Genomic DNA, 26,445 nt, shown 5'->3' with positions numbered 1-26,445 from the left:
AAAAAAGGTGAAGGGGTTTAAGAAGGGTTTTACCCCAATAATATCCCTTTAATCTATTATCCCCTATTTACAGTCTAATCCAATTAATCCATAATTCTCAAAATGTGGACAACAAATGGAGAAAGACACAGCACGCCAACCTGAGCTCTTGCATTACACCCACTCAGCATCATGCTGGGTACCCGGATCGACTACGGACCCACAGATGCGAAAAGGGGAGGTGAGCTAGGTCACAAACAGAACACTCCAGAACTAGACACTGAACTAAAGCTCCAGGGTCGGCTGCTTCTCCCTCTTGCACTCAATTCAGCTTTCCACCACCCTGCAAAGTGCCTCTCATTCACCTACACAGTTCAGACTTGGATTTTCTTCTATCAACAGAGCATTTCCACACTTTCAGATACAACATGCTATCCCAATTACTCAAAGGAAGACAGGATGAAGCACTAAGAACTTAATCCACAGGCTAATACAGCACAGAGCAAACTTCCAACTTCGAATTACTTTCCTATGAGAGAAGAAATCCAGTTCCATTTTTCTTCACTAGGTACTCCTCCCCTCTCCTGAGGAAGGGATGCAATTGCCAGATTCTAAACAAAACTGACTTAAAAAAATATCTGAAAACTCACTACAGCTTTTAGGCATGAAACAGCATTCCATTAAACCTTACAGAACTACAATTTCTTCCACACTGAGCACTTTGTTATCATATTTCTAACTCATGTTGAAAGATGCTTGGAAACCAGGATCTGCCACATTCTACAAACAGCTGAAAATTCAAGAAACTGCAGAGGCTTGAGCTGTAAGAAGGATGTTCTGTTTGTACAACTCACAAGTGAAACCTAAAAGTCTGATAAGGTTTTTAATGGTGGTAAAAGAGCCTCAGGAATATACAGCACTCATCCAGGCCTGTCATTTTCCTTAGGATCACCAATGCCTGCACGCAGAGGAAACACAAAGCTACTGCAGTCCCCTCCAGAGCTCAGAGCCAGGTTAAGAAATGCACTAAATGGCCCAAGGGAGATAACACACGCAGAGCCAGAGCATCTAATGAAGATTCTTCTGTCTGCCAGAACATGAACAGAAATGAATCCACCAGAACAAATTAGGATGTGCTCTCCACAAGCTCAGGTGCAACTTCAAAGATCTTTTTCCTCTCTTCAGTAAGAATTTGCAATCCAAACTCATCTTCCAGAAAGTTTACTTTAGGAAAGACATTGATACTTTGTAAAAAGGTTTTCAAGTTTCATTGATGAAACAAACTTTCCAAGTCAAGGCACACATGCAGCCTTAAAAGTCCTAGGAAAACATGCACTGACCACGGCAAAACAGCCACCTCCTAGTTACTATTTACACTCTGGGAAGCATCTATATAAACTTCAGATGTTTTGCACACAAAACAGACTGGAACCAGACTGTAAACATTTGCTCTTCTTTCAGTGCACTGACCCACTGGCTCCATGACTTCATGAGTTTGCAACTCAAACTGCATTTAATCTGACACTGAGGCAGCAGTGAGTCTGCAAATCTGCCATCCATCATTTAGAGCTTTACTTGCCTCCAAGTCGTATGAGAGCAGCAAAAGCTCCCAAAAACATCACAAATATTTGGCACAGAAATGTATCACCACTAAAACTGGCCACGTTGAACTTTAAGATGCTTGACAAGCCCATTATTGCATATGCTGTTAACCAAATCACAATGTTTTTAAAAGCAGAATCCTAACCTAGATCTGATGCACACACTTAAGTATCCTTAGGATTTCATTTCCAAGTACATTTGGTTCCCCTTTCAGCCGCATGAGAAATCCAGATGACCAAATGCTTTTTAGTTCCTTCCTCTGCCTCAATTAGCAAAATCCATTTCAATCAAATTCTGGTATTTCTGTTTGCAAATGGTGATATACGAATGCATCAGCTCTTGTTGCAAGCTCTCTGACAGGATTTGACACTCACACACTAGATCTACAGGTATCAATAAATAAATGATAACAAGTTTTAAAAAGAGTAAAAGCTGTGTCTAAAGCACTCTGAAGTACACAAGATTCCCTAAACAGCAGCAACATTGGAGTGGCTGCAAGTATTTCACTTCACTTGTAGAATTTCATACTAGAAATTAACTTCAAATAGAAAAAGTAGAGATTAATTACAGAATCACAGAACCAAAAAGGTTAAAAGAGACCTTTAAGATAATCTGTTCCAACCACTAGCCCAGCACTAACAGGTCACCACTAAACCATGTCCCTCAGCCCCACATCTGCACTGCTTTTAAATCTCTCCAGGGATGGAGACTCTGCCACTGTCCTGGGCAGGCTGCTGCTCCAGGCCTTGACAACCCTTTCAGGGAAGATATTTTTCCTAATAGGCAACCTAAACCTTCCCTGGCACAACTTGAGGCTGTTTCCTCTCATTCTATCACTTGTTGTTTGTGAGAAGAGACCAACCCCCACCTAACTCCAACCTCCTTTCAGAGAGTTGTAGAGAGCAAGGAGGTTTCCCCTAAGCTTCCTTTTCTCCAGGCTGAACACCCGAGCTCCCTCAGGTACTCCTCACAAGACTTATGCTGTAGACCCTTCACCGCCTTAACTGAACAATTATAGAACTGTTTGCTTGTGAAGACAGTTCATGGTCCCAATACATCCATGTGTAACATTTCAGTAGATCACCCAGCACGGAGGGGTTTTTACACACTACTCTGTGTAACTATTTTGAATTCCAGACAGTGTCAGTGCGCTGTGTTTCCTCGCCTGGAAATTCTGCATCCTCTTTATTTGATCAGCAGCGGGTGATCAAATACCATCATGTGCCCAGTGAGAAGCTTCCAGGCACTCTGCTGAGCCTCCTGTCCAGCTGTTCCAAGTGATTCCTCCAGCATCATTAAACAAAGGAAAAAGATACAGAAACTCATGTCTGATTACACATCCTTGTACCTCTCATCCATTAAAAGAATTTGGGGTCTTTTCAGTTCCTTGGCTAAGTCACTGAAGAGGAACATGATATTCCACTTATTTTACTGAGCAGACTGTGAAGTGCTGGGAAAACATTTAAGGCATGAATGACTGTGGCAGAGAAGTGTGCAGCATGGCAGAGTGAATTAAGTGCTCTAAGAGGCAGTTCACTGCCCATTATAGGCCAAAAATTTTCTTGTGTGGAACAGCTGAAGTTATTATCGTGATGATAAAGAATTCAGGGGGTTCTCCATATCTGAAATCCCTCAATCTCCAGCTGCATTACCTGATGCTTATCATTAATGCAGACATGCAGGTGAAGACACTGGAAATAATTTAGCATCCTCTTTAGCTGCTGACATTGTCTTAAACACTTTCTTTATTCATCATTTAAATTCAAACCACTAGGTATGGAGGGGAGTCAGGGCTGGTAGATAGGATTGTTCAGATATTTTTTTTGTTTGGATTAAACACACGTATTGATTGAGGCTGTTAACTAATATTAGTGTTCAATGACCCATTTATTCACCTTGAAGATATAAGCAAAGGCTTTGCACTCCAGAGCCATACAAGACATCACTTGGTATCAGCACTGCTGCTGATAGTTTGCTGTTCTGCAAAAGGGCAGGCTCTGAACCTCCTGAACTTCTCAACCCATTTGTGGTCAGTGTAGATGTTTACCAAAGAAGACAGGCAGTAAGACACAGTGTGGCATGGAGATCACCTTGCTGTGAAACACCAGCACAGTTGTTCTCTTCCTTTTCTTACGTAGTAAGGTCAGCTGCATTTACGTTTTCTCACATTTTCTTAAGCAACTTCCTCAGCTACCACAAGCTGAAGTTTCCTACCACTCTGCTAGCTCTGCATAAGAGGAACAGCATGAGATCAGAACATATAAATAGCACTTATCATTAACTGAAGTTTAGCTCAATAAAGACAGGCAAAACAGTCATCCAAATACAACCTGAGTGTCCTGTGTGCTCAGTGAGAGCAGTCTGAGCCAGCCTCTAAGGCTGAAGTCTTGCTACAGCAAGCTCAAATTAGGGAATGGCAGCAGAAACCACAGCTGCCCCTGGCATCACACCTTAATCCTGAAGGATCCCATATTTACATATGAAAAGGATCTCTCCATATTCTTTGCCTCAGGTACAAAATTAATTTCCCCTATATAGATGGAAGATGAGAGCTGTGTTCATACCACATGTTTTGCCAGCATGGAGATTTGCTGACAGCTATGAATACTGGGACTTTGTAGTGGAGACCGGGCTGGTATTTACTATGTCATTTATAAGTGGACAGAGAACAGCAAAGCCATTGCTACATCAAAATGCTGTGAAATAATGCAAGGAGAGAGTTCTACAGGTACTAACATGTCTTGCAGCAAGGAAATAGGCTCTGAATGAGTGTTTGTACCCAGCTCTCACATTACGCTGGGAGCCACTGAAGCAGGAAAAGCTCAGCTAAGGTTTGCTCCAATTCAAAAGAAAATGCTGAGAACAGGTTCACACATCCAAACCACGAGAACAGCTGAGAAAGTCTCTTCCAATGAAGTCTTTAGAGGTGGCTGGCATGCACAGCATATTTAGAAGAACACTTATATTTTGCTTTTGTTTAATCAAGGCTCAGTTACAGAAATCCCAAAGTTTTACAAGAATTAGGTCACCTTTCAGTCTTCTGTAACTAAATGTTTAGGGAACTTAAGGTACACAACTGCCAACAGGACAGAGCTTGTTGGAGCCAGAGTATGTGTAAGAACACATCACTTCTCCCACACTGTCTTGTGAAAGTCTGCAGTTTAAAAGCAGTGGTTCTCCATAAACAGGTATCTGGATCAAGTCTGAATTAAAAATTCCATCCTCAGAGGTTGCACTGAAACCACACAGCAAAGTATGCACAAGCTAAGTGTAGCACATAAGATACCAAAAAGTTGCCAGCACTCTTGCTTGAAAGAGCTCATCATGCTTCTATCTGGTACATGTGTGCTAAGGTAACAGAATCACAGAATCATTTAGGCTGGAAAAGACCTTTGAATCCAACCATTGACCTAATACTGCCAAGTCCCTGCTAAACCACGTCCCTCAGCACCACATCCACACGTCTTGTAAATACCTCCAGGGATGAGGATTCAACCACTTCCCTATGCAGCCTATTCCAGGGTTTGACAACACTTTCAGTGAAGAAATTTTTTCTGATGTCCAACCCAAGCCTCCCCTGGCATGACTTTCTACCAGTTTATGCACCTCACGTCCTAAGAGAAACACCACCTACACACTTCAAGCAGAAAGAGCAGGGCAACCAAACACCCAAGCCCAGAACCAAGAAGAGATCTGGGAAAAGAATTCCTACCTCCCCACAGAGGGGTGTGGAGAGGTTACAAAGGATGAATATTGAGAGTATCAACATCAAGGCTTCTGAAATTCAGTGTAACTAATATGGTGTAGACACTCTGTATGAATAAGACACTCTTTTTTCCCCATTCTGTGCTTGTAAGGTCACTACTTCAGTGTCTTTTTGAAGTCATAATTGTTTCATAAGATGGGAAAGACTTGCAAAAGAGGAAGACCTCAACACCTGACAACCTAGCAGGGCTTCAAACACAACTGACCTCGGCAGGATCAGCACTCCATAACCAAGCACATTTCAAGGACCTGTTGCCTATGCACCTGGAAGAATGGTCAAATTTGCTAATATTTTGCAGCAGCCATTAACTTAGCTCTTCTGGAAACAAGTTCTTATGTCTAGAACAGCCCCACCAACATTCAGAGGCCGAACCCAGAAAAGCCCAACCAGAATAAGATAAAATATAATCCTACAGTAAACCAAACAACACTCTCCAAAAAAAAAAAAAATGCTTTGCAACAGCAAAATGCTACAGAGAGGCTGCGGCAGAACTAGCAGTAGGACTTCAAGATGAACACGCCTTTTCCTGTCTTCTATAATCTGATCTAGCACTTGCAGACATGTCACAGAAGTAAACAGGATCCAGAGGTAAACGCATATCCTACCATCCTTACTCTATCATCTGTGCCTGCAGCTCTGTGCAAAAGCAGACAGAAGAAACTGTCCTCATTGAGCCCTCAACACTTTGTCCTCCTTGCGGATTACACAAAGTCTATCTGGAATATCAACAACTGCTGGTAGGAAACATCAAAACCCACCCAAAAGCTATCTGTAACTAGAACAAACCCTTAAAACACTCAAACCTCATCAAGCATCTGAGCAAATCCACTCATGCCACTTTTCCATTCTCTGAGAATAAGACGACTGCCCTTTATGGCTCTTGCAGTAAATTCAAGAAACTCAATTTTACAGCAAGTACACTGAGAGGCAGGACAGAAAGGGCAACCAGAGGCAGGGCACAAACAAGGGCACTCTCCCTCACAAGTGCTTCCCTCCATGTCACCAGACATGCAGCACCAGACACTCCTCAGATGCCAGTGCCTCAGAGCAATTCTCTATGAGAGCAGCAAGCCTTTACAACCACAGAACTGAATAGCTCAGGAGCATAACTATAAAGGGTAGGAAATGTCTAGTTGAATTAGTTTGCATGTTAGAGAATTAAGATAATGGCTCTGTTTATCCGAGTCATTTCAGGAGACTCTGTACCGGAAATCAACTTGCAGTGAGAAGTGTGAAACGTTACTGAGGTGTCAGAAAGCATTAGGCTGATTTCAACTCTGTAACTAATCCATGTTATCTACCTGACTAGAGCTGTAGGAGAAATAAGCTCAGTAGATGAAGGAGAGAAAGCCTGAGGATGACCAGAATCTTAAATGTAAGTTACAGAAGTAAGCTACAGACACAAACCAGTCTTTAGTTAACCATAGGAGTGGAACGATCACCCCAATGACTTCAGCTTGTAATAAAATTTGAATGATTACAATAATAACCACTCCTGAAGTGTTGAAGGGGCACTTCAATTACAGCACCAAGCTGTAATTAGCTCTTACCAGTTTTAAAGCACCAGACAAGAGTGAACTATAGAGTTTTCACAACCAGTTAGTGGCCAGAAGGTCCCTACTTTTATACCGAGGAAAATAAATCATATTGACTATCCCTTGACCACTTCACAAAATGAGGAAGGACACTCCAATGAACTAAGCATGGAAATGCTGATTTCTATTTCCATTTCCATTAAAATACAACCAAGTTTTGGTTCCTCCCCTATCTCTCATGCTTCTATAAAAAGACCACATTGTTCCTTTAGGCTCTAAGCATCACGTCTGGCATTGCAAATGAAAGATTATGGAGAAAACAAACAACAAAAAAGGCAAGAACAGCTCAATGATCACTCAGAAATGTACAGATATCTTTAAGTTATAACCATATACATGCTGAAACTTGAACCTTAGAGCTCTTTCTCTATACTTCCTAAACGCGCAAGCTACAAATGCAAACTCAATCCCAGAATCTTATACATTTTTCATGCCGCTTTTCCCCTTCTCTGATTCATCTAATGATTCCTGGTGTCTCTCCTTTCATCACAATTTATGTCACATTGAATCACAGTGGGAAGGGACCTCTGGGAGATCAACCACCCTGCTAAAGCAGGGTCACCCATAGCAGGCTGCCCAGGATCAACATGTCCAGGCAGGTTTGGAATCTTTCCAGAGAAGGAGACTCCACAACCTCTCTGGGCAGCCTGCTCCACAGCTGCAGCACCTTCAAGGTAATGAAGTTTTTCCTTACGTTTAGGTGGAACTTCCAGGGTTATGGTTTGTGCCTATTGCCCTATGTCCTGCTACTGACCATCACTGAAAAGATTGTGGCCCCAGCTGCCATAACAGTTGAACTGGAAACAGAACAGTATTTCTCTCTTACTCCTCATTCTACACTGCTAACAGTTTTCACTCTTGAATCCCTACTTCCAGTCAGTACTCAAGACAACTGAGCTGTCTGCATCTCTTCCAACTTCCCCTTGCTCTTCCTCCTGACTGGGGCATGCCTGTCACTCCCTCTTTAACCATTTGTGCCTTCCTTCCATGTTACAGAACATATCACAGCTCTCTGAACACTCTTTACCAAACCATCAGCAGGTACAGCAGAGCCATGCACTGCTTTCAGGAGCGCTCCGCTGCTCCAGGGCTCTGTCATAACCTAAACTGGAAGCTCACTGGTGTAACACCATGACTGCATGCTTGGCCAGTACTGATCATATTGCCTGCACTCAGTACAGTGACATCAGTCAGCTTTTTTTTCCATTTGTGTTTATAACTTGGCATAAATATCTCAGGGTGAGATTTTGAAAGGATTTGGGAAATAAAGCAGTTACCGTACTCTTAAAAATCAGTATTAGGACAGGACTTCACCACTAAGAGCACTTGAAATATTCTTGAGCTCTGCCTAAAACACATGATCCATGTGTATTTTTGCAGAGGACATTATTCAGATTTAGGGATTTCCAGAAGAAAGCAATAGCCTTTTTTTTTCTGTCAGATGCAGAAGAACACGCTCTTCAAATCCTACTCAAAGTGAAACTCTGCAGAGGCTTCAGTTATGGAAAGAACCTACTTCTCAGAGGCTCAAGATGACACAAGAGTAATAGCTCCCTGTTCCTTTGCTACTCAGCCCCAAGTCCCTAACCACACTCACTCAAGGACAAAACCATTTTACTTAACAGACTCTAAACCAGATCACTCCAGCACAGCAATTACGTCACTAGAAGTTACATCTGCACCAGAAGAGGATCTTGACTGTAGCCCAGCAATTGCCCTTTTATGATTGCTACTTGGAAGGCAAAATGCAAGGAGCAACAGGTCTCATTAGACACTTATTGCCATAGCTCAGAACCAGGCTGGGCAGGTGATAGGCTGCTAGAGCACCTGCCCATTCTGCAATCTCTAGAAGACATTCCATGATCAGGGCAATACATATTTATAGAGTATTTACACAACCTATGATTACACAACTATTCACAACGGCTCAACAGGAGACATCAGCAGCTATTGTTCAGATTCACACTAAGGTTATTTTTAAGACATAAAACCCACAAATTCACTTAGATTTAAGAAACCTACAATAACAGATTTAATCTGAGCTTTTCAAGCCCCCCCCCAAAACCCTATGCCACTGGCATTTTCTACACAAGTTTATAAACCAATAAACAGGAAATTTAACTTAAATTCTTTGCTTCCTTTTGCAGCATCAGTATGGAAATGAAGCAAAGGGACTCCAGCTGTCACAGACAGTTAAAGCTCCACCTCAAGGACCACAACATGTTTCTTTTGCCTTTCCAAGCCCACTGTTGAATTGTATACTCCATCTCAACCCCACTATTAAACTGTATAACTCCATCTTCAGCTGAGAACTTCAATGTAACAAAAAAATCTCATTACATGAGTATTAACACAGACATTCAAAATTAAACAGGAAGTATACAGAGGGAATGTTTGCTAGATTGCTCAAATTGGAATAGAGAAGGGAGTGGTTCTTAAATTCTTCCCATTAACCCATGCATATCTTTGCTTAAAAATCAAATTACTCTTCGGCCTGCCTTTATTGCAAACCAATTTTGTTTTGTTTTGTTTTTTAAGTTGATGCACTAGTTAACAAAAGGCTGGAAATAATCACATAGTAAAAACACTGGACAGGTACTAGCTGTGCTAAAACACATAAAAGCCCTCTATACCTCAGCTTTCTCACATATGAAATGAGGACAATTACGTCAGAAGCTCTTTATTACTCTTGTTTTTAAAAACAAGGTGGGGGGAAGGAGCTACATGCATCTGTTTGCAATACCACAGTGTTGTACCATTAAAAAAATTCTTAAGACCCATAAGGAGGCCACTGGATCAGTGCTTCACAGCACAACAAACACAGGAACGAGAATCACAAGCAGTCAAAACCCCAAAGGCAGATCTTACCAGCTGGAATTCTCTGCGTCTGTCATAGGCGTGCTGGATGCCACTGTCTGCCCAGAGAGCTCTTATGGCTGGGAGGTACTGTAAAAAAACTGCTGTCTCCACCATGCCTTGCACCACCGTGACCGACCGAGTATCAAAAGCCATCATCGTGTCTCCGTTGCTTTGGTTAGCAGGATCTCCCCAAGGGATATGAAGTTTCTCTCTGGCATCTACGAGGACTCTGACACCTTTAACAACACAAGGGAGCGTTGCAATTAGAGTTTCTCAGCGTCTACTGTTTCACTAGCCTACAAATCTGTGAAGTTTCAAACAAAGCACCCACTCTGTACTGTCAGAGCTCAATAGGACTACCCAAGCCTGCAGGAAATCAGCGAGTTTCCGATGAATTGACTCAAAGCACTACCAGAGCTTGGGTGTTTGCTATCAGAAAAACAGGGCTCTGACCAACAGTATAATATCCATAATACAAATGTAACTCTTGAAAAAGGGTGAATTTTAATTAGCAAGTCCCCAATCACTACTACCAAGCACATCTCTTCTACCTGGCACGAATACAAGACAAATGAAGTACGTTTAAAAGCTTATTTCAGAAGACATCAAACCATCTGACAGCTTATGTTAAGGTTTCCTATCAACTTTGTATTACCTATCAACTTGGTATCTAGTTACAGCAACCTGTAGAGAGTTATCACTGCCTTTAACATTTTCAGAGATATGAAGCCAATATCTACTAAAATCATAGCACTTACTAAAAGGTATGTTGATGGTGCTTAAATGCAGTGTCATTAAGCTGTATCACCCACACTTTTTGTGTGGTTGTTTTGGTAAATATTCTGTATATTCTGCTATTTTAAGCTTCTCTTATAAAGATAAAAAATAAAACAAATCACTGTGCTCATGCTGATAAGGGAAATGCAGGGAAATTAATTTCAGTGCTGATGTAAATGAAAAAACAAAATCCTGAAAGAATCAGCAATAGTAAAGGCATGGGGAGAGGTATAAGGAAATTAAGATGAAGTAACAAATGACTGTATAATAACATACTTGTTCAATGCCAAAGTATGTTTTCAAGCTTCAGTCTCTTCCCATAACTTTTCCATCTGTCAAAAGCAATGACTGCAGGAAAGCGGCCTCTAAAAGTGATCTGCAGCTCTTACAGCTATACTGTCAGAGTAGGAAGTACCTTACTTCATTAATAAACCATAACCTGGAAAACATATATGCTAGTGATTTCCACTGCCGTGTTATTTAAGAGTTTTGCCAGGCTTGGCCTGTAACAGTTCTGTACAAGCATTCTCTTTAATAACCACTGGACCTCAGCCCTGCTCTTGAAGGGGTTGAGGTCTCACAATGCTTTGCTGTTTGACAAACTTAGTTAAGACTTTGTCCAACCATTACACGGTCCAAATGGAAAATCTGACAAGTGATTTAGATAAGAGAGAGAAAAAGAAGTACGGATGACCCGTTAAGGATGACAGCAGTGAAATCAAGAGCCCGCTCCTAGAACTGTGCGTGGAGGTTTTGGCAACACATCTATGAAAAGTGGCTGGGCGTGCGGGTGTCTGTTAATTGATGTGTCAGCCTAGTTTCCAACACGATGGCAACGTTTCTTCCACTGAAGCCAACTGCAGTGAGCGTTTCCTCCTCGGGCACAGGACACGTCTCATCCTCACGCACTTTCAGGTGCATCTTTCCCCCATCCATTACCGTTCATTACTGCGCTCGCATTTCCAGGAAATGGCAAAGCTCGGGACCTTACAGACTGAAATCGTTGCTCCCAGGGCAAGAGCTGAAGCTGTCCGCAGCGGCACAGTGGGCTGTCCCCGGGCCAGCACCCACCGCGCCCCCCGGACAGGGCCAGGGTGACATCCCGCGGGCCCGGGGGCGGTGGGCTGCTCCCCAGCCCCTGAAGTTCGGCACCGCGGGACCGCTCATCCTCTGCAGGAGGAAAAGTAAAGTGCCCAAAACGAAAGCACCGACCGCATGGGAAGAGGCGGCGACCCCGACCCTAGGGACCCTACGCTCCCACCCTGAGGGCGGCACCCCCGCCCTCCCCAGCCGGGCCGAGCCGTGTCTCCGCAGGCCGCCGTCCCGGTGCCGGGCGGGGCAGCCCGGCTCCGCCACCACCGCTCACCCACCCTTGATCACGTTGCTGTAGATGGTGGCCCGGAACTCCTCACGGGCCGCCCGGTCCCAGTCCTGCCCGTGGATGATCCGCATCTGCTTGAGGAAGGTGGACTTGCCGCTCTCGCCCGCGCCCAGCAGCAGGATCTTGACGAGGCGCTTCACGTATGTCTTCTCGCGATTGAGGCACTTGTCGATCTCCTTGGACTTACGCTGCTGCTCTGCCTCGCTACTGGTGAGCAGGCAGCCGGGGAAGCAACCCGACAGCACAGAGCGCGACGGCAGGAAGTCCGCCATCTTAGCGAGCACTGCCAGCGAGGGAGCGGCCGCCCGGCCCGGCCCGCACCAGCCCGCTCTCTGCCCGCGCATGCGCCCCGCGCGCCCCGCCCCGCCCTCTGGCGCCCACCCCCGCCCGGCCACGTGACCGCGGGAGCAGCCGCTGCCCGGCGGCAGCCGTGGCCTGTGTCACGTGATAGGAGCCCATATTTCCCCACGCGAGGCCATGTCACATGACAGTGCCTGGCGCCCGCCCACGAGCGGCGCCTCGCAGGAAATGGCGGGAGGCGGCGGCTGCGCTGCTCCGGTTCCCGTTACCGGAGCGCAGCGTTCGTAGCCGTAACCGAAGCGAACTGTGCGCTCTTGTGAGAGAGAACGACGCCAATTCCGCCAGCGGCATCTCTGCCGCGCCCCTACCGCCTCTGAAAGAGGAGCGGCCGGGGGAGGTCAGCCCTCGGTCAGGGGGGCAGGATGGAGCTTGCCAGCTAAGCAGTTTTTTGTTTTGTTTTTTTTTCTCGGTACAAAAAGAAAATAGTTTCGTTAAAACGCTTTGAACAATTCGGCACGTACTTCCCCTTTGCTTCTCTGAGAAGAGCTTTCCACAACTGCTGGGAGACGGCAGCAGGCTGAACAAACACCGGCTCTGGGCCTCAGCTGGGGCATGTGCGGGCACAGGGATAAAAAGAGTGCAACTCTTTATCCGTTCCTAAGTTCAAAGAGACAAAGACAGTATTTTTTAGGCAACCCCTCACATGGGGGGCAGCACAAATAACAGGATGAATCACAGAATCAGAGAGTTGTTTGGGGTGAATGAGATCCTTAAATCATCGAGTCCAACCATCAACCCAAGACTGCCATGGCCATTAAGCCATGTCCCAGGCTGTCATGGACTTAGAAGACTGGAATTTCCACTCTAGGTGTGACCCACCCCTGAGCACGACTATTCTGCTCTTCATTTGTGCAAAAAATTACTGCCACCATAGTGCAAGGTGCTAGAACTCCACACAGCTATGCTGGCTGAAGATGTGGAAGGACAAAACAATGCAGTAACCTTTTGTATTGCTTCAGTTGTTAAGTACCCAGAGAAGTTTCATCTACCTGTTAGATCAGCAAGTCTGCTGTCATGCACCTGCTCTCTGACACACTGGTGATGTTCTGTAGGCAAAAGGACAGAGAGAAAAACCTGTGACTGAAAAGCGTGCATGTGGTGTAGCTCAGTTGCAAGCAGGTATGTCCATGTCACGCCTTCCTGACGTGGCAATTCATAGTGCAAAAATCACACACTCAATTACATATGCAAAGGTTACATTAAACATTTGTCTCTTCTTACATTTCCTTAACTTTGATATCTGATGATTTGTTCTCGTAGTGTTTTTCTGCCTTTTTACTAACAATCTTAAATTAGAAAAATGTTGCTGGGGGACCCCAGGTTAAGTCACATCTCTCTAACCCACAGTTTGCACCTTCATTTTATTTCTGGCAAACTGCTTTGAAATCTTCCTGGAAGGAACTGCAGACTGAAATCCAGCCTCTGCTTGCCACACTTGCAGAACAATTCTCGTTGCATCACTTATGTTACCCCTTCCTTCCCCTCAGGGCTGTCCCCAGTTTCCTTAGATAGAAAGGTAGTTTACTCACCACATGCCTTTTGTGTTGCATGATTCAACTTCTGATGTGTGAAGAAGGGGCAACCACGTAGGAAATGTGATCTTTAGAAAAAAAAAGGGGGAGGGGGGATTCCCTCTGAAGTGCTTTCCACAAGAGAAACTGTGAGCGTTGAGAAGCATCACAGCCAATGAGGGCTTCACAAGACATGATGTCCAAAAGAATCACTTAACATGCATAAAGATCCCCTTCTCCTGCCAGGACCTGCTTCTCTCAGAGATGGAATCATCTTTGTTACCTTGTCAAAATTGCACATACCTTCACTGTTCTTTTCCTTGCTTCCCCTGACTCCACTCTGAATTCCTTTTCTCCCTCCAGGACCATCCATACTACTGAGAGAGTTGGGGTTGTTCAGTCTGGAGAAGAGAAGGCTCCCAGGAGAACTTATTGTGGCCTTCCAGTACCTGAAAGGGGCTACAAGAAAGCTAGGGAGGGACTTTTTAGAGTGTCAGGTAGTGACAGGACTAGGGGGAATGGATCCAAGCTAAAGGAGGGGAGATTTAGACATTAGGAAGAAGGTCTTCACCATAAGGGTGGTGAGACACTGCAACAGGTTGCCTGAAGTGGTGGGGGAAGCCTCATCCCTGGAAGTTTTTAAGGCCAGGCTGGATGTGCCTCTGGGCAACCTGATCTAGTGGAAAGCGTCCCTGCCCATGGCAGGGGGTTTGGAACTAGATGATCCTTGAGGTCCCTTCCAACCCCAACAATTCTATGATTCTATACTAAATTCCTGTCACCTTTGCCATTTCAGAGGGCCACCAGGATCTGAGCTCAGTTTCAAAGAACCAAACAGCACCTCAACACTCAAATGATGAGACACTGCAACCATGTGAAGAACTCTCCTTCTGGCTATCAGCTGATGCCTAGAAGCACGGGGTATGGTAACTTTGATACCAGCATGTGGAACGACAATGGTTACTCAGAATTGTTAAATCACTAGCAGCATGGTGCAGAGGAGGGTGGAAAAGCCTTCTGGAAAGTAAGTGTCTGATCTGGCAGCTGCTGTGACTCACAGGGGGATTTCACATGGGAATGACTCTGAGCAGGCACAGGAGAAAGGCTTCTTGAAGCCCCAGCTTGCACAGATACTGCGAGAGAGCAGAGATAAAGATAAAACAGTTCCACGAGGGCAGCAAAGCAGCCTTCAGGGGATTACTATGAATGGAAGAAGCTCTGCTTGGTGCTCAGAGCCAGTATGCTTTCCTCAAGTGTGTGAGCCACAGGTCACAAGGTCAGAGAAGTCACACACGCTGGGAGGAACAAGGCACTGCCCCAAGAGACAGCTCTGCATTTGTGTGACTTGGAAACACAGATCTGTAGGGTGTGATGCTAGGTCCCTGCTCACTGCAGGGAGGTTGGACTAGATGACCTTTAAAGGTCCCTTCCATGATGCCGTGTGCCGCTGGATGAGGTATAAATGTGCCTGCATGTCGGTGGGATGCATGCCAGCAGTGTTGGATGGGATCTGCCCATGAAGAGCATGGTGTGAGTACACGCGCAGCACCCCAAGCACACACTCTGTAGGTGCATATTCTCTGTGGGGGTGCAGGGAGGTAGTGGACACACACCATGCGTGTGTTGTGCAAAAGGCAACGTTACCACATGGCTGGCTGGAATTCCCGGGAATGCCTCATACAAGCCCTGGCACAATTAGATTCTGTGGGAACAGCTCAGCCCTCTCCTCCTGCCCAGCTGTGCTGGCATGAGGAACTTCAACAGTTCTCTTGAAGAAACCAGAAAGACTGAGCTCTTGGTTTCCACTGCTGCCAGTCAGGTGCTGTTCCCCCACCCACTGGCTTCAGACAGCTCTATCATAAGGAAGCACTCTGTAACCCCGTGGTCTTCCTCTGGTCATCGTTAGTCACAACTTCCCCACGTGGCAAAGCCACCGAGTTTCCCAAAATCACCCAGCTGGCTCCTGCACCCCCAGCTCAGCTGAGCTGACCAAAGCTGGTGGCATCTAAGGAGCAGATGTCAGGAGCAATGCTTACCTCTTGCACTGACACAACAGCTCAGTCTTAGGTGCCCTGGTTTTACCTTGGCTCCACACCAGGGGTGTTTTGGGGAGGGATTCTCCCCCTCCCACGCAAAAAGTGTTGCGTGAGGCTTTGGCCCTCGCCTGCCTCCCCTTCCTCAACACTACCTGCTCTGTGCAACACCCACCTTTTGTAAGGCCCATTTCCAGTGTGACTACCACACGGGGATCACGTGGGCAGCTGCAAGCAGACAGCACCTTGCAGAATGATGTCACATCACCATCAGCGCCCTGTCGTGCTTCTAGCACCTTCCAGGACAATGTCACCCCTGCACCAGCCAGCCCCCTCCCAGCTCCCACTCCAGGTCCCGGCCTCTCCCTCACCGGCTGCCCAGGTCCCTCCCCGGCCGCGCGCGCCCTCAAGGGCGCCCCAAGGCGGTAGCCGCGCGGTCCCGCGCCTCATGTAAATAAGTGAGGAGCCGCGGGTGCTGATTGGCTGCGACGCGCAGCGGTGGTGCCGCCCCCGGTGGGGAGTGGAGGCGGTGGGGGCTTAGTGGCTGCCAGGTGGGTCCGGTCGGGGTCGCCGCTCACTCCAGCTCGCTCTGCACCGCCGCGCAGCTTGGTCTGGCACCATGACCGTCACTCGGCTCGACCAGGGGCAGCGCTACCGCCCGCGGATGGCCTTCCTGAAAAAGGTGAGGGCTGAGAAGTGCCGGGGAACAGCCGCACCGTGATGGGCATCAGCACAGGGGAAAGTCGGGGTAGCGTTCAGGAGGGGTGATGCGGTGCCCAGGGCAGCGCTGACCGGGAAGACCCTGTGTTTGTACCTCCGGCGCCTCTCTGTGTGGGGTGGCAGCCCCATCTCCGGCGGTTTGGGGCTCTAACCTGTTGCAGAGCCCTCTGCATCCTAGCTGGCTCTAGGGTTTAGGGTGGGAATCTGAGTGACATAGAGGAAATTAAGCTGTAATTTCCTTTATTTTTGTAGTTTAGCCTCGTCTGAATTATTCTTCTGACACATTGTCTCCCTCTCTTATCATTTTCCCCCAAATATCCTCAAAAGTGTATTATTTCTTAGGGGAAAAGCCATCACCTGCAGCTCTAAGGCCACAGTCTGTCCAGCCTGTGTAATCCCAGTTGATGTTTGCTTTCAGAGGAGCTGTCATGGCCAACTGTCTGCCCTCAGCCTCTTTCCATTTCTTCAGAAATGAGTGTATTTGTGACTAGAAACAGTTGAAACGAGCATACTTGTGACCAGAACCAGTTGAAAGCGTGGGAAGAGGCACACCTACGCTTTTTGGATGTGATATCTAAAGTGTTTGGTGTATTTTTTTCTATCATTCATTCAAAAGTGTAGATGCTTTTAGTAAACTGCTATCTGCAGATTTTCAAAAGCAGGGTGTTAAGCTAGCTTTTCTTCCACCCACCTCTCCTGCCTCTGGCTTATCCTGTTGAGTGGAATTAACTGAATTTCCACTGACAAGCACAGCTAGCCAGTTGCTGTCTGAGGCGTAGTTAGCTCTCCTGCAAGGCCTGTGACCTAAGGAGGATTCCAGGGGGGAGAAAGGTGCAAAATTTGGGGCTATTCAGTGCTAAGGTATAAGCCTGGCAATACAAGCACTAGGGGAAATAAAAAGGTATTTTCTCTGATTCTGTGTCTTTCAAGGTAAATTTGGCTGGGGAGCCCTGCCAAAGGAAATAGTCTGGGCCAGATAATGCACTGAGCTGTGTGCGTAGGTGCAGAGGAGAAGCTGTGTGCTTGGAGAAAACAGCTTCCAGCAGCTGTGCTTTAGCTGCTCTGGAGGAGCCCATCAGTCTTTGCAAAGTGCTCTGAGTTCCTCGGGTGGGAAGCTCCATCAAAATGCAGTGTGTGGCTGTCACAGAGCATGCGCCACACATTGTCAGCGAGAGGGTGGGAGTACTTGCAGTGCTTTGCAAGTCTAAGACTTGTTAGAGCCAGGAAAACAAGCTTCTAGATAAAGGCTTTGTCTATCACCTCTGCTTTCCTTCCTCCTCTGTTTTCTCTAGACCTTGGGAAGCTGTGGATGGAACCTCAGCTGTTCCATGCTAATGTGGTCTGTGCATGGACAGCTACATCCTCTGAGCTGTCCTCAAATATCCAGCACCTTTTACTGGTTGCCTGTGGTGGGAGTTGATGGTGCTCAGCATGCATCCAGCAAGCACCTTGCAGGCTTAGATCTACCCTGAGCTAAAATCCCAGAGAGGAGCTTTCTTAATTGTGTAAATCTGTGCTCAAGCTTTGCCAATAGCTGACACATAGACTGTAAGATGGGCTTGCTCTGTGGGATTTCCACCTGGCTGATGGGCTGTTGGCCCTGTTGTGATGGAACTCCATGCACTGGTTTTCCAGCAGGCAACTTGGGCCCATGGGAATCGTGCTGTCAGACAGGGGGAGAGGAAAATGAGCTACTTTGAGGGTGGCAGGCAGTGCTACATACTCACTATTAGGCTGCTCTATGTGACTCAGGCTGAATGTAGAGCATGGTCTTCACGGCTTAACCATGGGGGAGTTGGGGAGCCCTGTCCAAGGCCTTGCAACATTTGCTAGTCTGTGAAATACAAGTAATGCATATGTTGTTTTATTCTCTTTTTGTCCCCTCCTAAACTTACTGGGAAGAATACTGGCACAGAAGCAAGTCAGGACAGGGAGGAAGCCCCAGGAATTGCAATGATGCTTGTTCTTATCATTTACATGTTCAAGTTTTGCTGCCCAGGGAGGTCGTGGAGTCTTCATCCCTGGAGTTCAATCAACATGCAGACATGGCAATTTGAAACATGGTTTAGTGGGTATGGTGGTGTTGGGTTGATGGTCGGTCTTGATGATCTTAGAAGTCTTTTCCAACCTTAATGATTCTATGATTTGCATTTGGTGAACCCAGTGACTTCCTGCAATCAGATGGGGGCAGACACTTGTGTTGTTGTCTCTTCTGTGGCTTTCAGAGTGAGGTCACCTCCATGCAGAGTTTTTAAATGATCTAAAGGGAGACCTCTGTGGGGCTTGTTCCTCGTGGTGGCTCTTTGCTTGGGGTGAGCTCACCTCAGAGCCCTTAGCAGTCCTCCTGCTGATGCTTACCTCTGCGTGCATCTCCACCCATAAATCGGTGTTAGGAAGTGGCTTCTGGGCTCTATAAAACTCAAACCAGACAGCACTTTCCTGGCTGAAAGTGTGACAAGAAGTGCCAGAGTCCTCAGCACAGCCAGCTAATATTTCCACTGTGTTTTAACCAAGCCTCCTGGCTACTCAATGCCATGCTGCTACTGATAGCAACTCCTAATCACCAGCAAACCTTAATCAGCTGTGTTCCCTGAGGAGAAGAGGAAGAGACAGCTTGCATCAGCAAAATGCATGGTTTGCAGCCAGAGCAGCAGACACCCCCTCAGCAGCAGCTCCCTAGCTCATCTTGCTTGTTTCTTTTTAACTGAGGTTATTTCTTTAACCAGAGAAGAAGCCTAGTGGAGTATGAACACAACAAGAGTCTGGAGCTCTTTGCTGGTTGAAAGGAATGAGCTGTGCTGGAGGCTGTGTGGGTTCCTCACCCAGTACCTTTCTCCTGGCTGGCACAGACCCATCTCTGGAGCCCAGTGGCAAGTGAAAGGCAGCTCCGTGCTGGGGCAGGGTGTGCTGTACCCCTTGTATGGAATTAAAGTCCTGCTTGAGCCTGGTGGGACCTGTCTGGGGGTCATGGCACCGTGGTATGGTGGTGATGAGCAGTGTGATGTTATCCCCAGTGTCCCTGTGTGCTGGAGAAGTGTTGTCTGCAGAGTGGATGTGCAGTTATGGGGAGAGCAAGTGAATTACCTGAGATACCTGCATTTACTTAAAGGGAGCTGAATCTGAGTCTCCTAAACTAGTGCCCTGCCTGCTGGACCATCCTGCCTCACCTCATCTCACACAGCTACACAGACACCTCTTCATGCCCAACCTTGAACTTGCTGAGGTTGAAATTGGAGGTTCTGTTAAAAGGGCTAAAACAGGCTTTAGATTCCATTGCTTTGGGTCTGGTTTTGCCATTTCAATGTATTTTATGTAAATATTTGTACAAATACTCGTGTGACATTCTATCAGGCTTCTCTGATTTAGCATTAATTTGACACTCTCTTTAAAAATATTTAAAAATCCATCTTTACTGTCAAGCCCAGAGTGCATCCTGTCACTACAGGCTTAAATCCTCACTGAACTTGGCAAGACTTAGGACCAAAGTTGCTGTGGTGCCTGTGAAGACAATACCCTTCGCTGTGCATGAGTGTCATCAAGCCACACTCGTTAAATACTCTAATCCTAGTTAAAAAGCTACAGCCTTGCCCAAAATTAATGTGTGGAGAGACCAAATTGGTCCTGCTGGACCAGTTGTGATTTATCTCTGGGAGCAGAAGACAAGAAGAGGAACATCTTCCCCAAAGCCTATGCTCTCATGGCACTCAATCATCTAAAATAAGGAGATGAGGAGCTTGTTCCAACTTCACCCATCTGAGCAGAGGATCCTCAGTGCAAGCAGGAGGCTCTTGTGCTTTTGGGATGGTGCTAATAGGAAGTCAAATATTACAGGGGGAAAATACCTTTGAGAATCTTCATCCTTTCAAAAGATCAAAGATAATAGGGAACCAGAAATAGAAGAATTCTGGCCCTGAGGGTGAAAGACTCATCCTCTGTAACACAATCTGTTATAAACAAGTCATCAACATCCCTCAGGAATCAAAGGCAGGCAATGCTGCCAGACAGAGGAGTGACTTGCTCCGGATGGTGACTTACTCCAGATGGTGTCTCTGCCCTGCCCCTGGAGGGACTGAGCTTTGCTGCCCATAGGCAGGGCTAAGACCCCACTGGGTGGGTGCAGCCATCCACAGGAACAGATGGAGAGTCGCTTGTATGCCTCCTTCCTACAAACTTGGGCTCTGTTCCTGTGTTTTCAGCCTGCTTTCCCACATGGAAATTCTGGTCCCCACTGTAATCAGCCCTTGGCCAGCTTTTCAAAGCCTTGGCTGGGGTGGTGGCTGTGCTTTCTCAAAGGACAGGCTGTTCTCAGCACCCCCAGGCTGCAGCTTCTTGCTCAGCCTCGGAGCAAAGCGGTGTGCTTTTCCTGTTGCTCTTCTAAAGTCCTGTCTGCTTATTATCTACACACCAGAAAGAACCTTTGCTGTTTGGTCTCCAGCCAAAATATTGCTTATTTTCATGGTGCAGGATCTACAGGTCTGTGCACAGCTGGGGTATTATTTGTGCAATACAAGCACAGATTTTATTTCCTCCTCATTTTTTTTCCTCTCCTGAGCCACTGAGCCAGAGAGGAGAATTTATGGGTAGTGGAGATTTATTCCTATTTTTTAGCTCAGCTCTCTTGGAGGGGTCACCTCCTGTCTCTCATGGGCTAACCCTGGCTGTACATGTGTGTTCTGTAGGAGGGAGTGACACTCTGAGTCAGTGTGACAGAGGATGTGGTTTGGAGGTGGCATCTCTAGTGGCAAGGGGAAGTTCAGAGAGGACTTTGTGGCCATTGCATCCATTCCTATGGCACACCTCTGGGCTGCTGTGGTGGTCCTGGGGCTCCCTCCTCTCCACTCCTGTAATCCATCCCATTGTCCCCGTGCTTTGCAGATTGAAGCGCTCATGATGGAGATGCAGAATCCAGACAAGGGCATCAAGACACAGACGCAGACAGTGATGGTCACAGACATCCCACATGCTGTGACAGGTGAGAGCTTTGTGGGAGGGGAGGGGGACTGGGACTGGGCCAACGAAGCTCATCAGGGCAAAGCTTTATGTGGTCTCCATGACCACCTCAGCGTTACCACTGCCTGGCTGCATACTGGAGCCTGTGTTCCCAATAAATACTTGCTGTCTGTCCTTTGAGACAAACCTGCTGCCTTTAACTCCTCTCACTTAGGTCTTATTTCACTCCTAGCTCTTTGAATCAGAGACACAGTTGATAATCACACACTTTTAGCTGTCTCAGGCGAGTTTGACTCAGGTGACCTTGCATCCTCTTAGAAGAGAGGTGAGCAGGTGCTTCAGCCTCCAGACCTGTCATAGTCTCAGTGAGACTGGATCACAAGTAGGGATAAATATTACAATCTGATTTAAATAGGCAGCCAGGAGTCAGACTCTGAGTTGGTACCTCAGAAATGAGCAATAAACATTTAGACTCCTTTTAGTGTTTTCTGATAATAATAATTTTTATTCAGCACATAGGAAATGAACTATTCAGCCCTTTCTCTGCCTCTAAGTGACAGCTTCTCCTTCTCCAAGCAGGCTGAAGAAGCAGCATACTGGGAGCTGTGCTATGTCACCTACGGCATTACAGGCAGCTCTTATCAGTCTCCTCTCTGCCTGTCACAGGGCACTATCAGTACTTCTGCTTCCCTCCACTTCAAACCTCCACTAAAGCTCTTGTGAGGGATCCTCCACTATAAATCTTCACACATACTCTACCTAAGTTTCTTCCTTCTGCTTTGGTCTTCCTGCAGCACTTTGAAATTCTGAACAAAAACTCCCCCTGAAACCAGTGAGCTCATTCCAGGCAACTCCAGAGACAGCTTAGCCAGGGAGATTAGTGTTTTCCCCACGGCATTTGCCAGGCCTGGCAGGCCCTGTGTGGTGTTTACCCCATTTCTTAATTTATTTTTTTTTTAAAAGATGAGGAAGCACTGAGATGAAGTCACTTGCCTAGAGGTTCAGTCAGTGAAAGGGTAAGGAGAACTTGGATGACATCTGAAGCTGCAGCACCCTCCATACATTACAGTACAGACCCTTTCCTGCCTTACGCAGCTGTTGTGCAGCTGAATTTGGAGGAGGGCTTTGCACCTGCAAAGGAGCTGGCCGTGACTCCCTGAGCTGTCAGTGAGCAGTTAAGGCAGTGCTGCAGAAAAGATTTCTCCTGGCCTGAAGACAATGTGCCCCCCATATTAAGTGCAGGGGGAACATGCACTTCTTGATGTGTGACCAGTGTAAAATTCCCTTTCCTAAAAGTCCATGATGTGAAGAGAAGATGCCTGTCAACACTCATCCACTTTGTGTGCTGTCTGCTTTATTCTGCTTCCTTAGCCAGAATTGCTACAGGTTCCCTCTTGCATAAGCCCTAAAGTCTAGTCAGCTTCTGCATGGTCTCCTTGCATGGTGGTCATCACCCTCTGAGTTAGGATATTTTTAGTGCACAGATACAGGTTTGGCTTCTGGGTGTTGTAAAAGAGATGGATTCACATTTAGTAGTGGAATGGTGGAGATGTTAGAGCAGTGGATGCAGATCCACTGAAGAGAGCTTGGCTATTCACTAGTTAGGAAGCTAACTGGTTAAATTCAGCATCAGTAAAATAGCTCACAAGAGAAAAAGCAAAAAAACCCTCTCTTAAATGCTCACCTTTGGGGGGAAATGCTTACAGAGAGAACTGTCTAGAAATGAGTGATGAGATAATCCTTTAATTTCATCTATTTCAGGAAGCAAGTGGTAGGATAAGAGCTCTGAGCCCCTATTAGAAAGTTAAGTCATCACTGCAATGTCAAGAAAAGGTCAGCACCTTGATCTGCAGTCTTAAGAGATATCTGGAGGAAAAGACCAGCAACAGAGCAGGGGATGAGAGCATTTTTTTTGACCTGTTCATGGAGGAAGGGAGTTCATAGAATTTTCTCCCCAGAACATAAAACTAAAAGTGCTGGAGGTTTATGTGTAGGACTGCTCTCACTCCAGTAAAAGAACTGGGAGAGATGAATTGTTTGTCAATGCAGAAATCTTGTTTCCCTTTGTGTCCTGTTGCCATTACAACTTGGATCTGAGACTTGGACATCCTTTCTGCACTAAAAGTTGAGGCTCTTAAAAGGACTTGAGAGGTCCAGTTGCTGGTCTCTTACCATGCTCTGTGAAGCTGGAGATACTTTGCAGTGACTCTTTCAAGACAAAATGATACAAAACAAGGGCCCTTCCCAGACATTGAGGCTGCTGCATTGCTTAAGTCCTTTCTAAGCCAATACCAAGAGTTTAATTGTTGCTCAGGCCACATGTGCTTCTGCATGCTCAAGCTGTGCCATCCTCAGGTTACTGCCTGCCTTGGGCTTCTTTCCCAGGGGCCTGCTTGGTGAGGAGAAAGCAGCATGGCCAGTGACAGACCAGGAGTGCATCTGATCTCCACTTTTCCTCTGTGGTTTGTTTGAAAGCCTGGAGAAAAGAAGGCTCTGTAGAGACTTAGTAATGACCTTGTAGTACCTTAAGGGGACCTACAAGAAGGATTATAGAGATGGAGGGTGACTGTTTACAAAGGCCTCTAGTGATAGGACAAGGGACAAGGGCTTCAAACTAGAGAAGAGCAGATTTAGATTGGATGATAGAAACAAGTTCTTTACCATGGGGGTGGTGGAGCTCTGAAACAAGTTGCCCAGGGAGATGGTTTGGACCCCATCCCTAAAGATATTCAAGGTAAGGCTCAACAAGGCTCTGGGCAACCTGATCTAGTTGAAAATGCCCCTAGATAACCTTTGGAGGTCCCTTCCAACTTAGACTGTTCTATGATTCTGTTTACAAGAAGAGGTCTGTGTACTTGGTGGGATCCAGAGCACTCTGAGGGGCAAGGCCTGGAGGGTTCTCATTTTTGCCCAGGGATTTTGGCACACTCCCAATTTCAAGCACTTGACATTTGCTTTGTTTTACAGGTAATGATATATTGCAGTGGATCCTTCAGCGCCTGCAGGTCACTCAGGAAGGTTGGTGGAAATGTCAAATGGAGGCTTTTTCAGCTTTGCATTGTGAAACTTGCACAAGGTCTCCATAAACAAAACCTCTTAGATGAATCCTTCTCTCCTGAGTCGCAGCTCGCTTTAAAATCCCAGCACAGTGTTTCTGCGCAACCAAAACCTCTGTCTTGTCTATTTTCAGAGGCACTTCACCTGGGGGACCTGTTTGTCAAATATGGATACATCTACCCCCTTCAGGAGCCAAAGAATCTCACCCTTAAGCCAGATGGCAGCCTGTACAGGTTTCAAGTGAGTTGCATCTTCTCTAAAGCCATTTAGAGGGAATTCAGCACTGGTTTTGAAGACAGGCAGCTGGGACAGTTCCCCAGGAACTGTAGCGGTGATGCTGTGCTGTGTAGACCACCTAGGAGGAAGGGATCCACAGAGAAGCCTCAGGCCAGTTCTGCCAATTCCATGTGTCAGATTACAGTTTACAGGGGCACTGTGATACTTGCTTCAACTAACTCAAACATGCCTATTCAACTTCAAACTGTGCTTCCTTCCAAGTCTGTGTTCTCTTCCTGGGAACACAGTAGTAAATGGAATTGCTGCTTGAAAATGGAATGATCTGGGGGTACACAAAGCAGAGTGACAGCAGGATGTTGTCAAGGTTCCTGCTTGGGCTGTTCTTACTAGGATGGGGAATTAGGGTACCCATGTTGGTACTTAGAATGAGGAGTCTGCTTCCCTCATGGTGCCATATCAGGCTCCAGCCCCTCAGCCTGAATGCTCAGGCAGCAGAGAGAGCTTGGCCATGTTGATTGGCTGCAGAGCAGGGGTGGCTGTGAGGTTGGCAGCCTGCTGGCCTCAGTGCTGCTGTTGTAGCTGTCCTGCACCACCCTGTGAGCTGGCACTGAGCAGAAGAGAATGTTCCTCTCCCTCCACTGTGGATGGCGCTGTGCACCTCTTGGCCTGAGTTCAGGGCTACTGTGCACTAACAAAAGCCTTTCTTCCCTACAGACCCCCTACTTCTGGCCGGTGCAGGGCTGGCCTGCTGATGACACAGACTATGGTAAGTGACAGCACTCTGCCTGTGTAGGTGGCACAGTGCCAGCCTGTGTGTGGGCACACAGTCCTGCACCCTTGCTGTCACTTCTTTGTGTCTGCTCGACATGCAGAGCCCAGCCCTTGTATTTTCTTTCATGCTGTCTGGTGAATAACCCTCAGCAATGTTGACCTGAGGGAAGGCTCTGGATGTGACCTCCTTCTGGTGGCCTGGGTGAGAGGAAGTGTTTAAACTTCTCTTACATTCCTCCAAGGCCCATCAGACTGAAACATACCTGAAATACTCTGCTGGGTAGGGAAGATTTTTAAACACAAGGTTAGATTTCCTTGAGTACTTAAGTGTATTCCTGGCCCTGAGCCCAAGACTGTCTTCCTCTAGGACTGGATCAAGCCCTGCATTTTCACAAAGGCCTGCAATGGTAGGGTGAAGGGTAATGGCTTCAAACTGGAGGAAGCTCAATTTAGATTAGACATTAGGAAAAAACCTCTTCACCATGAGGATGGTGAGACACTGAAATAGGTTGCCCAAAGAAGTTGTGGAGGCTGCAACCCTGGAAATGTTCAAATCTGGCTTGAACAGCACCTTGAACAACCTTGTTTAGTAGGAGGTGTCCTTGCCCAGGGCAGGGGGGTTGGAGCTGGATCATCTTATAGGTCCCTTCCAGCCCAAACCATTCTATGATTCAGGGGGGTTCTTTCCTTTTATAATGCACAGTGGCTTCCAGTATCTCCTGATGGCCCTTTATCAATCTTTTGTTGCCTTTATAATGCTTTGATTATAGCACTGGTCATGAAGGTTGGGCTGATCAGCTTGGTTTGCTCCTGTGGGCTGCACAGTTCACAGACTGATTTGTTTATA

At 46.6% G+C, this 26,445-nt stretch overlaps 2 protein-coding genes across 4 annotated transcripts in view; one reads left to right on the top strand and one right to left on the bottom strand.

The window, feature by feature from the left end:
* Positions 1–12,286, bottom strand: part of GNA13 (G protein subunit alpha 13) — a 30,358-nt gene extending 18,072 nt beyond the window's left edge. For both annotated transcript variants that reach the window (XM_068151147.1, XM_068151148.1), the window contains exons 1-2: positions 11,949–12,286; positions 9,811–10,037 (exon numbers count right to left, since the gene is read on the bottom strand). In XM_068151147.1, coding sequence (XP_068007248.1) covers positions 9,811–10,037; positions 11,949–12,231 — 510 coding nt within the window. In that variant the 5' untranslated portion in view covers positions 12,232–12,286. The remainder of the gene's footprint in view (positions 1–9,810; positions 10,038–11,948) is intronic.
* A 4,114-nt stretch (positions 12,287–16,400) lies between these two features.
* Positions 16,401–26,445, top strand: part of LOC137447543 (regulator of G-protein signaling 9-like) — a 29,584-nt gene continuing 19,539 nt past the window's right edge. For both annotated transcript variants that reach the window (XM_068151145.1, XM_068151146.1), the window contains exons 1-5: positions 16,401–16,545; positions 21,459–21,555; positions 24,501–24,551; positions 24,724–24,830; positions 25,542–25,593. In XM_068151145.1, coding sequence (XP_068007246.1) covers positions 16,483–16,545; positions 21,459–21,555; positions 24,501–24,551; positions 24,724–24,830; positions 25,542–25,593 — 370 coding nt within the window. In that variant the 5' untranslated portion in view covers positions 16,401–16,482. The remainder of the gene's footprint in view (positions 16,546–21,458; positions 21,556–24,500; positions 24,552–24,723; positions 24,831–25,541; positions 25,594–26,445) is intronic.

The sequence above is a fragment of the Melanerpes formicivorus genome, unplaced genomic scaffold (assembly GCF_026170545.1).
Source record: "Melanerpes formicivorus ecotype bairdi unplaced genomic scaffold, bMelFor1.0.p_v2 SCAF_21, whole genome shotgun sequence".
In the NCBI taxonomy this organism is placed as follows: domain Eukaryota; kingdom Metazoa; phylum Chordata; class Aves; order Piciformes; family Picidae; genus Melanerpes; species Melanerpes formicivorus.
The sequence above is the reverse complement of the archived record's forward strand: the minus strand, read 5'-3'. Positions and strand labels throughout refer to the sequence as shown.